The 12458-nt window shown below is 40.1% G+C and overlaps 1 protein-coding gene across 6 annotated transcripts in view; it reads left to right on the top strand.

Annotated features, from left to right (window-relative positions):
* The window catches only part of DCAF5 (DDB1 and CUL4 associated factor 5), a 112741-nt gene that overhangs the window by 82645 nt on the left and 17638 nt on the right, over nt 1-12458 (top strand). For all 6 annotated transcript variants that reach the window (XM_070594128.1, XM_070594126.1, XM_070594124.1 and 3 more), the window contains exon 7: nt 7157-7223. In XM_070594128.1, the coding sequence (XP_070450229.1) occupies nt 7157-7223 (67 nt within the window). The remainder of the gene's footprint in view (nt 1-7156; nt 7224-12458) is intronic.

Here is a 12458-nt window from a genome sequence, read left to right as displayed (position 1 = left end):
AGCCGTTGTCACTCTGTCCCTGTGCTTGAACAAATTAATATCTCCACAGTGACAATGGATTAGATAAAAGGATTAGATAAAATGCACTGGCCTCAGGTTAACTCTACTTAAAATGACTGGGCTGCATCAAGATCAGTAAACAGGCCGCCCTCTTGGACTACAGAATGAATGAACTGTGAGATGGGTCAGAGTGTAGCCAAGCTTTTAACTTTTATGGCCAACTGGGAAGGATTATGCCTGATGTGGATGCACACAACAACTTATGCTCATTTTTGCACTGGTATCACCCATCTTACAAAGCCAAATTAAAATTAGGTATGACTTTCATTCTCGATCTGAAGTAGCCTGTGGGTTTCCCACCTCCCTCTTCCAACCCAGAGCATTTTGAGAAATGGGACTTCTATTGCCTAGATAATGGACTACCTAAAACATCTCTTCTCTTTCTTTGGAGTCCTGCCCCATTCATTTCAGTTAGGATACAAGGTACAAGACTCATATGAAGTGAGTTTTTAATTTGTTATTTACCCCTCACTGTTTAGAATGAGGTCAAAGAAAAGACCTACAAGAAGATTGTGAATTCTTCATATTCGTGGCCCCACTTGGCCACAAAGTTAATATTGAACTGAACCTCTTAATATTAAGTTTGTGTGCTTGATGTGTCATCTCTGAGACATCAGTGCTTAGAGATGGAAAAAGGTTTATTTGAATTGGCCAAAATGAGAAGGCCAGAGGATAGGTTCTCTCAAATCTGCCTTCACAAGAGAAGAAAGCAGGGGTTTTTATAGAGCTAAGGGGCTTGGTAGGAGGAGTTTTGGAGAAAACAAGGGGGAAATCCATCTCTCTTTCACTCCAGATAAGTCCCTGGGCAATCTGACTTCTGGGAGTCAGCAGCTGGGGGCTGGTTATCTGGTGATTGTAACTGCCTTGAAGGCATTCTTTTTCTTCTTCAAAACAAGCTCTTAAATCCTTGTGACCCTTGGGTCACCCCTCAGGTTAAACAAGAAAACAGCAAAGTAACAAGATTAACTTCTTTTCATCTGTGTTTATGTTGGGAACAAGGTTGAAAGGTAATCATGTTCTTATTGAATATTTACAGTAACCCTCAGGTACCTGGCTTCAATATCATCTTATTTAGTTTTTGGTTTTCTAAAACTGAACAGTAATCTTTAGGTTTTTTCATGGTGATGTTTTAATGTGAATGTTGGTTATGAAGTCCAACATCACAAAAGGGCTCAGTAATGTTAAACATACGAATCTTTGGCAACCATTTTTTCTATTATGTTTCTATGGTTTACATGTTTATAAAGTGTTATCTGCTCCTGAACCTGTCTCTTATCTGAGCCAGAAGCCCTTTACTCCAGGTGAGCTTCACATTCAACACCAGATTGCCTGGGTAAGAATGTGCAGATATTATTTGAAATTAGAAATCAAGATGAAAAGGAAAAGAAAGAGAGAAAAAGCTACACCTCCAATTTCTCCACTTGAGGTGAAATTCAATTTTCTGGTTAACTCAAATAATTATTATGTTTTGTAAATTTGCATATAATTATGCACTTTAGGTTTCCTTTGGTAGTAATTAGTGTTGGCACTATTTGGTCTTTGTTTTCTTGCTCTGCACAACAAATATTTAAATATTTGTGAGACGACTGATCAAGACTTGCACTGCCCTGTTTGTCCTCCTGAGCACTAACCATTAGCAAGGCCTTACTCGGAGGCTCCAACCCAGGTCTGGGAGGAAATAAACCCTTCCAGGACAGCTTTAGAAGAGAGGAATCTTTCCAACTGCACTGATGTTGTTAAATGTATCTGCACTCTGCCCACTTGAAATAATCTCTATTTCCGAAAGCATTAAAAAAAAGAAAGACAGACCAAAGAGCTCTTTTAGCTACCTTATATTTTAAAATAACCCACAATTCTGTCCCCTCTCCTGGAATAGTCTTCTCCCAGATATCCTTATAACTTGCTTCCTCATTTCCTTCAGGGCTCTGCTCAAAATGCCATGTTATCAGAGAGGCCTTCTGTGACCACCTTATATAAAACGGAAACTAACCACCCCCAGCACTCCCTGTGTGCCCTAACTTGCTATTTAACTTTTCTCTATAACACCACCACTGGACACATTACATAACTTTTTATCTTTTTTTTCCTTTGCCCACTCTCACATTATATATGCATACAATTCTTTTCCTCCTCCCACCCAATAAATTATAAGCTTCATGAAGATAGGGACAGGGTCTTTTTTTATCAGTTCCGTATTCCTTTCCCTGGAACAGTGCCCAACACATAGTAGACATTCAATAAATATTTGTTTAATGAATAAAGGGATGAACTCATTTTTTATTTCAGTCTCCCACAGTCAGCAGTATCCTAGGCAGCCAACTTTTAATGCTGGAAGGGGCCCAGCAGACAACTATGAAATACCATAAATGAATTCCTCAGGGCAGTTGTGTGATTCCACTGTGTGTGAACACTCAAACAGTCTGACTAGACGGCAGTGGGTCACGACCCCTCCTTGGAAATCCTCCTGAGCGGTTCCCTTGTGGTGGTTCCAAGAGGAAGAGAGGGTCAGGAGTTGCCCTTATCCCTGAGAGGAAGCCTGTACATTGTGCGCATTCTCTGCTTGTTTTAGGAGCTGTCATATTAAATCCAAGAGGCCTTAACTCTGTGGGAGTTTTCTTCCTTCTCAGGCAGCCTCTGACTCAGCATTCTGTCCGGAGTCCCCTTTTACCTTTTCATGGCTTTCCCTGATGAATAGTTGAGCAAATAGAAAAGCACTGATCCTTCACAATGAAATAGTAAAACGTATAAGCCCAGCCTTGGCTGACTCTTTTTTAATATTTATTTCATGTTTGTTTAGTTTGGGGAAGGTGTGGGGGCACAGGGTAGCAGGTATTCTATATGAAGCTTTGTAGCCTCTTTTAAACGTAGAGCATGAAATGATGATACGTTGAGTAATAAACATGTTATATATCATATATATATAAAATTATTAATGGACAGTTCTTTTATGTTCTGTCCCCCTCATCCATGTCTTAATTTGGGTTCAAGTTTCAGGTTTAAGCAGTTTATTTGGAAATGCAGGAAATAGTAGAAGAGTGGAGAAGTGAGATAGGGAAAGGAAGGGTGATTTCGTGAGCCAACTACAACAGCAGGTGATGGAAGTTTGACCCTGAGGGGAAAGGGTATAGAACACACACTTCAGAGTTATTCCACTGGGGACAAGGCAGCTGGGATGTTGATATAGCAGCTCACTTCAGTCTTTGGTTGGGCCTGCTTCCGAGGGGTGTTCGTTCCTTAAAGCAGCCTGCAGCCTCCTAGGCTTTGCAGAAGCTGCCCAGCAAAGAGATATGGATACTGGCCATTGGAGATCAGGTCAAACATGCAAATAGGAGCAGGGAATCAAGGAGTGAGCTACGCCTTGCTTCCCGTTTCTGTTAAAACAGTAGACTACATGAGCTCCATAGCTGCATCTTTGCCCGTTCCTTTCACCTTTTTCATCACATCTTTACCCGGGACTAGCACAGTCTCAAATCTGTCTTGCCTTGCCTCTTTTGTGAATCACCAGGCACCTTATTTCTCATAGTGGTGCCTAGTGATTTCTACTTCATGGCATGGTAGTTGTGTACCTACTCGTATATTTTCTACTAGATTTAAGCTCCTTGGGAGCCCAGATATTACCTTACATATCTTTGTAAGCACCAGAGTGCTCGGTTGGTCTATAATGGATTAATCTTTCCCCCTAACTAGTAGGTGGTTTTCCCAAACAAGCTGTGAGAAGAAAGCCCAACTTCCTAACTTCAACCAGGATAGTGGTTACTGTGGGACCATAAACTACGGGAGTTATGGCATGGACCCTAAAGTCAGGGCAATGAGGATTTGTCTTTCCCTTTTTAAGTGTACAATTTCATGGTATTAAGTACATTCACATTGTTGGGTAACCATCCCCACCCATCTCCAGAAGTTTTTCAGCTTGCAAAACTGAAACTCTGTCCCCATTAAACACTAACTTGCCTCCTTCCCCTACCCCTACCCCTTGGCAGCCACCATTCTACTTTCTGTCTCTATAAATTTGATTACTCTAGGAACCTCATAAGTGGAATCATACAGTATTTGTCTTTTTGTGATTGGCTTATTTAACTTAGCATAATGTTCAAGGTTCATCCATGTTGTAGTGTGTGTTAGAATTTTCTTTCTTTTTAAGGCCGAATAATATTCTATTTTCTGCCTATAGCACATTTTGTTTATATGTTTATCTGTTGATGGACACTTGGGTTGCTTCCACCTTTTGGCTATTGTGAAAAATGCTTCTATGAACATAGGTGTACAAATATGTCTTAGAGATCCTGCATTCAGTTCTTTCAAATATATACCCGGAAGTGGAATTGATGGATTATACGGTAATTTTTTTTTTAAGATTTTATTTTTCCTTTTTCTCCCCAAAGCCCCCCAGGTACATAGTTATATATTTTTAGTTGTGGGTCCTTCTAGTTGTGGCATGTGGGATGCCACCTCAACATGGCCTGATGAGCGGTGCCATGTCTGCAACCAGGATCCGAACTGGCGAAACCCTGGGCTGCCAAAGTGGAGTGCGTGAACTTAACCACTTGGCCACAGGGCCAGCCCCAATGGTAATTTTATTTTTAATTTTTTGAAGAACGGTTTTCTGATTTTTTGATAGTAGCCATCCTGATGATGAGTGTGAGGTGGTATCTCATTGTGGTTTTGATATGCATTTCTCTAATGATTAGTAATGTTGAGCATCTTTTCATGTGCTTACTGACCATTTGTATATGGCCATTGTATATTTCTTCTTTGGAGAAATGTCTATTCAAGTCCTTTGCCTATTTATTTAATTGAGTTGTTTGGGTTTTTTGTTGTTGTTAAGGAAACTTTTTAATTGAAGTGTAACAGGATTAGTCTTTGAGTTTCCTTGCCTTGAGCATATTTGTGTGGTAACTTGTCAAGTAACCATGGGCCAGCAGTTTAGGGACTTTCAGCTCTGATCTGCCTTCCACCATTCCTTCACATAGTAATCATAGAATCTTAGAATTAAATGAGCCTCAGAAATTGTCTTAATCCGTCCTGGCTGCTATAACAAAATACCACAGACTGGGTGGCTTATGAACAACAATAATTTCTTTCTTCCAGTTCTGGAGGCTGGAAGTTTAAGATCATGGTGACAGCCTGGTTGGGTTCTGGTGAAGCCCTCTTCTGGGTTGCGGACTGCCAATTTCTCACTGTTTTCCTCACATGGTGGAAAGGGGCTAGTGAGCTTTATTGGGGTCTGTTTTATAAGAGTGCTAATCCCATTCATGAGGGCTGCACTTTTATGACCTAGTCACCTCCCATAGGCCCCACCTTCTGATACCATCACATTGGGCATTAGGATTTCAATGTGTGAATTTGGGGGAGACAAAACATTTGCAGAGAGCAACCAGATGAGGAAACTGAACCCACTTCTTTTTCCATTATGCCCTGGGCCAAATCACCTAGCCCCTGTGGATAGCATTTTCTTTATCTTTAAATACGCCTTTCTTTGCCTCCTTTCTCAAGTTTCTACAAGTCTTTTAAAGACTAGTAAATTGAGTTTTAATGATGCAGAGTATTTAGAAAGTATTTGTCAGGCAAGAGGTTGTGTATATGTTGGACGTACACTTTTTGGAGTTGTTCACAGTGTCATTTTTAAGTGAGAAGTTTTCTTTAGAAAATTGTAGGCCTTTCTTTCTCTGTGGAAATAAGCAGATGGGGCCAAAAGGCAGGAAGTAATGCTGACCTCAACTTAAAGTAAAACACTTTTGTTAATCTTTGAAAGTAAAGGAGCTCTAAGAATTGGTCACTGCTTGCTGTTAGATAATGTTAGACAATGCTTTTATGAGTCCTAATTAGAACAGATCCGGCTTAGTGTCCTATCTTTTTGAGATCAAATAGTATGAAGCTGCCACGTAAAAGGGGATTGTTTATGCCCCTGGCACTAACTTGGGGGTGGGTTGGCAATGGCTTCCTGCTCAAAGATGTCAGCTGATGGCAGGAAAGTTCAGGATTCTTGGCCTTGCATAAAAGATTTCTGGGGAGCTTCTACAATTTTTTTAGCATTAAATTTTTTTTTGAAAAATTGTGGTAAAATATACGTAACATAAAACTTGCCATTATTACCAGTTTTTTTAAGTGTCCAGTTCTTTGGCATTAAGTACATTCGCATTGTTGTGTAATCATCACTACCATCCATCTTCAGACTTTTTCATCTTCCCAAATTAAAAGTCCATACCCATTAGACAGGAGCTCCCCATTCTTCTCTCCACTCAGTTCTTGGCAACTACCATTCTACTTTCTGTCTCTCTGAATTTGACTACTGTAGTACCTCATATTAGTAGAATCATACAACATTTGTCTTTTTTTGTGTGACTGGCTTATTTCACTTAGCATACTGTCTTCAACATTCACCCGTTTTGTAGCATGTGTCAGAATTTCCTTAATATTCCATTTTATGTGTACACCACATTTTGTTTATTTATCCATTGATGGACATTTGGGTTGTTTCCACCTTTTGGCTATTGTGAGCATTCTTTTATGAACATTGGTGTACAGATATCTTGAGTCCCTGCTTCCAATTCTTTGATATATACCTAGGAATGGAATTGCTGGGTCATATGGTAGTTCTTTTAACTTTTTGAGGAACCTGCACTTTATGTTCACAGTGGCTGCACGATTTTATGTTCCCACTAGAAATACACGAGGGTTCGATTTTCCCACATCCTTGCCAACACTTGTTTTCTGGTTTTTTTGGGTAATATCCATCCTAATGGGTGTGAAGTGGTATCTCATTGTGGTTTTGATTTTTATTTCCCTAATGATTAGTGATGTTGAGCATCTTTTCGTGTGTTTATTGGCCATTTGTATATTTTCTTTGGAGAAATGTCTGTTCAAGTCCTTTGCCCATTTTTGAATTGTGTTGTTTGTTGCTGAGTTTTAGCCAACAAGCCTTTTGCTTTGGAGATACTTTTAAGGAGCTGTTTGCTGTGTGGTCCCTTATGAATATGCATCAATTTCTCTTGTTTATTTAAAAAAAAAATCTTTCTCGTATGGATAGATAGGGAGATAAATATATTATCAAGTAATGAATATATAAATAATAAATATATATTTTTTGTCCCAACAGTATATCCTTTCAGGCTCTGATGACTTCAACCTGTACATGTGGAGAATTCCTGCAGATCCAGAAGCAGGTGAGAATATCCCTGGTATGAACCTGCTGTTCCTGTTGGCTATATGACTTTGGCATGCCGTGCCCTGAAAGGACAGATCTGTAGCAATAGAGGAAGATATTTCTCTTTTAACATCATAAGAAGTTTATCAAAAAAAATGACCAAAGCAAATTTTAAAATAAAAATTAGAAACCAGGGGCCAGCCCCATGGCCGAGTGGTTAAGTTCGCCCACACTGCTTCAGTGGCCCAGTGTTTCGCCTGTTCAGATCCTGGGCGCGGACATGGCACTGCTCATCAGGCCATGCTGGGGAGGCGTTCCCAGATGCCACAACTAGAAGGACCCACAGCTAAAAATGCACAACTACGTACCGAGGGGCTTTCGGGAGAAAAAGGAAAAATAAAATCTTTTAACAACGACAGCAACAAAAAAAATTAGAAGCCAGATTTAACTGTAACCTTCATCCGTAGCCTTATCTGACATAACGATGCTCAGATTTTTTCCTCCTAAGTACTTTCTGTAGACTTTATAGATCTGCTTTATGTCCATTTTCTTCTCTCCTATTTCATACCTGGAATATTTTTATCTTGCTTTTACATGCTTTTCCCTTATTATCCATCTGCACATTCCTGCTTATTACTCTACAAATAGTTGTTAGGGCCTCTTCCTTTACTTTGGCCTTCCTGGTGGTGTTAACTAAAGGGAAACTTTCTTTGTTGACAGGTACACTCCCTGGGGTTTGGCTGACCCCAGATGTCCATAAGTTAGGAAGAAATGTTCCTGCGTTTGCTCTAGATGTGTTTGGAAAAAAGCCTGCAGCTTTCCATAAATTTGGATCTAGGCCATCTGAGCTTTCAAACAGCATGGCTCATCCTTCGTTCTTGATAATAGTGTCCTCACATGCTCAGTTGAGTGTTAAACTGGTTACTTCCTGCTGGTAGAAAAATGTCTATTTTTTATTCTCAGGACAGCTCAATATAGCCATCTGCTCTGGGTGAACATGGCATCAAAATGGAAAATGGCGTTAGAAAAGTGACAGAGGACTATGCCAAGTGTATTACACAAATTGTGTCTAGTGCTTGGAGTTAGGGAAGTTGTTGGCTTGCCTGTTCCTAAGTTAACAATACTGTTACCAAACATGTGCCTTTCAAAACTTGTTGAGGCCCACTTTTGGCGTAATTATCCTATTGCTGTGGTCTGGTTACTGAACAAGTTGCAAAAGGCCTTTTTCCCCTTCTGGAATTTGGAAAGCGTGAGTGAAGCAGCTTACCCTTGAAGCACAACCAGCTGGGACAGCAGCAGTCTCCCTGAACCAACAGCGATGTGCCGGCACTAGAGGGAGTTGTGTGTTAAGTCTCCCACCCGCGTGAGTCCTAGATTGATAGCTAAAAAATGATCTTTGGACTTAATTGTATCTTTTGCCTGATCTTGAAAAGTTTTTAATTGTTAAGTCAATGTGACTTTTAAAATAGAAAGTGGATAATCCCCCTTCCCCCAGGACTCTTCTCTGGAATCTTTTTCATGTTTGTGTAGAGAGAGAAGGGGGAGGAATTAGCAGTAGTAGTGTACATTTTTTCCTCTCCCTGCTGATTTCTGTATTCACTTAGGGTATGGGCCACTGTTAGGCTGACTGTACGAGTAGATGCTTATATAATGGGCTGGGAGCAACCTGATAACTGATTGAGGGTTCCACTATTAAAACTGGGAAATGGATAGCCAGACTTTCCAAGAATTGTATAGGTACAGCTGGTTTAAAGGAATCCATTTCTAGATTCTCAAATTCCATGAGTGTTCTTTCATAAAATCGGTATTCCTAAGAAGGTTCCCATTCTCCTTTCCCACCTCCCCTTTTTCCTTTATCCTTCTTCCACTTTACAAAAAAAATCAGAAAACCAAAAGTACTCTATAAGTTTCTGACCGTTTGAACCTTAGCGTGGTGCATTGCCCTGAGGAGTAAAATCCTTCAGGGTGCCAAAAAAGTCTGAAGCTCCTGTAATCATAGTGGTATAACCTGACCCCCCCCCCTCATCTTGTTATGCACTTACAATAAATAGCTTCTTTTTATATTTAAGAGGTTGTTATAAAACATTAGAAGTATATTTTTTTCTGGGCTGTTTCCTCCATTACAGCCAGACCATTCCCCGGACAATTGGTCCAGCCTTGCCTATCAGTGCCCCTCAGTTGTGTTCCAGTAATGCTTGTAATGGTAACTCCAATCAAACACAAAAATTTTTAACACTTAGAGCCTTATGGTCACAGTAAAAAAGGAAAATTTTAAATTTGTATTTATATTTTTGTTGGTGAAACTATGATAGAATTTTCATAAAAATATATTAGGTTGAAATTTTGGGGAGATAGGTGAAATGGAAATATTATTTCAAGGGGAAAAAGGAATGATGTAAAATTTCTATTACAAAAGAAACTTGTTAGACTTCAGATTCCAAATAAGATGCAGTAGGTAGCTCCCACTGCAATAACAACAAAAATCAAATTACAAAAGCTGTATTTTTAAAGATGTCAGAGAGCTGTGGCAACAAAGTGTGCTAGAACTAAAGTTCTGGAGAAGGAAGAGCCCTTCCTAGCTGAGCAAAAGACACTGGCCACTTTCTTTCCTAGGGCCATGTGTGCACAGGCTGCAGATCAGGCAGCTGTGGACAGACTCTGCTAGGGTCAAAATAAATCAGTTTTCAATGGCCACGTGTGTTAGTATGACAGATTGGAATCTAGACATACCCCAAACCATGGCCAGTCTTCCTATAGGACATTTGCTGAGTGCTGGGGTTGCACTGGGAAAGGCAGAATGAAATTCTCACAGTAATACAGTGCTTAGGAGATAAGGTCCCTTTCATGGAATGCTCCGCAGGGCATTTGCCAGATTTTGAACCTGCATGGGAAAGGAAGATAAAGAGCTAAGCTCAAAACCTCCAAAGGACAGAACTTTCAGAGCAGAGAACAGAGACTTGCCAGACTCTCCATCAAAAGCCCAAGAGGGCCACACTCGAGGATGGGCTGAACCCCAGAAAGGCTGAGTGAAATATCCTGCGATTTCCTGGTACTTAGGACACAAACTCCTATTAGAGGAAGACACCTGCAACAAGCACGTTACAGGTCTTGCCTTTGAGACATTTGAAACCAGCAGACTTATTCCAACTAAAGCAGCAACACAGCCCTGATCTAGTTCCTCCTGATTGGAGTGCGAGTGATCAGCCCCTTACCTCATTTTCTCAAGAGTGGAATTGGAAATGCCAGATGGAGGAAATCTGCTTTAGTCTCTGTATTAGTCTGCTAGGGCTGCCATAACAAAATCCCACAGACTGGGTGATTTAAACAGCAGAAATACATTTTCTCACCTTTCTGGAGGCAAGAAGTCCAAGATCAAGGTGCTGGCAAGTTTGATTGCTCCTGCGGCCTCTTTCCTTGCCTTGCAGATGACTGCCTTCTCATTACATTCTCATATGGCCTTTTCTCTCTGCACATGCATCCCTGCTGTCCCTTCCTCTTCTTATGAGGACACCAGTCTTATTGGATTAGAGTCCTACCCTTATGACTTCATTTAACCTTAATTATCTCCTTAAAGGCCCTGTCTCCAAATACAGTCACATTGGAGGTTACGGCCTCAGCATATGAATTTGGGTGAAACACATCTCAGTCCATAACAGTCTCTGTGTTATGTTTGTTTTATATTCAATGTCCAGCATACAATAAAAAATTATGAGGTATGAAAATGTAGCCAGTAATTGGGAGGGAAAAAAACAATAGAAGCCAACCCACAATATTATCCAGATATTGAAGTTAACACACAGGGACTTTAAATATTATAAATATGATAAAGAAAATAGAAGAGAAGATGGACAAACTGGATAAAAAGATGGGGAATTTCAACAGGGAATTGGAATCTATTTAGAAAAAAATAATGTGACATTCTAAAATTGAAAAATATATCTAAAACTAAGAATTTATTGTATGGGTTTAACCTACAGAGGACAGGCTTGGTGAATAGAAGACAGGTCAATAAAAGATATCCAAACCGAAGGAGAATGAGAAATGAGAATGGAAGGAGAGAAGAGAGAGGGTAAGAGACAAGTGGAACACAGATAATCTAACATATGTGAAGGATCAGAGAGAGAAAATGAGGCAGAGGCATTAGGTGAAGAGAGAACAGTTGAAAGAATTTTCCAAAACAAATGAAATATACCAACTCTCAGATTCAAGAAACTCAGTAACCACAAGCAGGATAAATACAACATACCTAGGTACATCACAAGTCAAACAGTTGAAAACAAAAGATAATGAGAAAAAGCCCAAAGGCAGCCTCAGAAAATGGACAAATTACCTATTAATAAGCAACAATAAGATTGATGGCCAAATTATGGAATCTAGAATATAATAGAATGGTATGTGTGCAGTGCTTAAAGAATTAAAACCTGCCAACCTAGAATTCTATATCCAGGGAAAATATCCTTCGAAAATGTAGGTAAGGGGCCGGCCCTATGGCTGAGTGGCTAAGTTTGCGTGCTCTGCTTTGGCTGCCCAGGGTTTCACCAGTTCGGATCCTGGGTGCGGACATGGCACTGCTCATCAGGCCACGTTGAGGTGGTGTCCCACATGCCACAACTAGAAGGACCCACAACTGAAAAAATATACAGCTTTGTAGTAGGGGGATTTGGGGAGAAGAAGCAGGAAAAAAAAAAGATTGGCAACAGTTGTTAGCTCAGGTGCCAATCTTAAAAAAAAAAAAAAGTAGGTAAAATAAAGACATTTTTTAAAAAGAAATTGTGGAATTTTAATATAACCACTTAGCTCTCAGTGAATGCATCTAAATATTGTGCAACAGCTGCTAACGTCACAAAAAAAAAAGGCAATTAGACATTATGTGCTTCCTGATGGAAAAATAACACTACCTGTAGTCTTGCAAAACAAGACAACCCTGTTTTTGTGGGCCACAGAACCCATGATCTCCTCATACTTAGAGTTGGCTAGAAGCCACACGGTTTCCACATGGGCTGTGGTTGGTCCTGGATCCCCATCCTTTACTGGTGCTTGGGTTTCTTTGTACACAAGGACAGGACCTTACGATTATCTCTCTCGTTGGATTCACTAACTGGTAGTTGAAGGGTTTGTTTTGTCTGTGTTACCCTTCAACATTACATCAGCAACCTGTCACAGTAAGTCTGTCCCTTCAATCATCATCTGGCTCTGCATGTGACTAAAGCACCTTTTTGGATTATGTTTAGCAAACCTTGGCTCATTTGGGATT

Source organism: Equus przewalskii, chromosome 25, assembly GCF_037783145.1.
Source record: "Equus przewalskii isolate Varuska chromosome 25, EquPr2, whole genome shotgun sequence".
Taxonomy (NCBI): Eukaryota; Metazoa; Chordata; class Mammalia; order Perissodactyla; family Equidae; genus Equus; species Equus przewalskii.
This window is presented reverse-complemented; position numbering and strand designations above follow the sequence as displayed.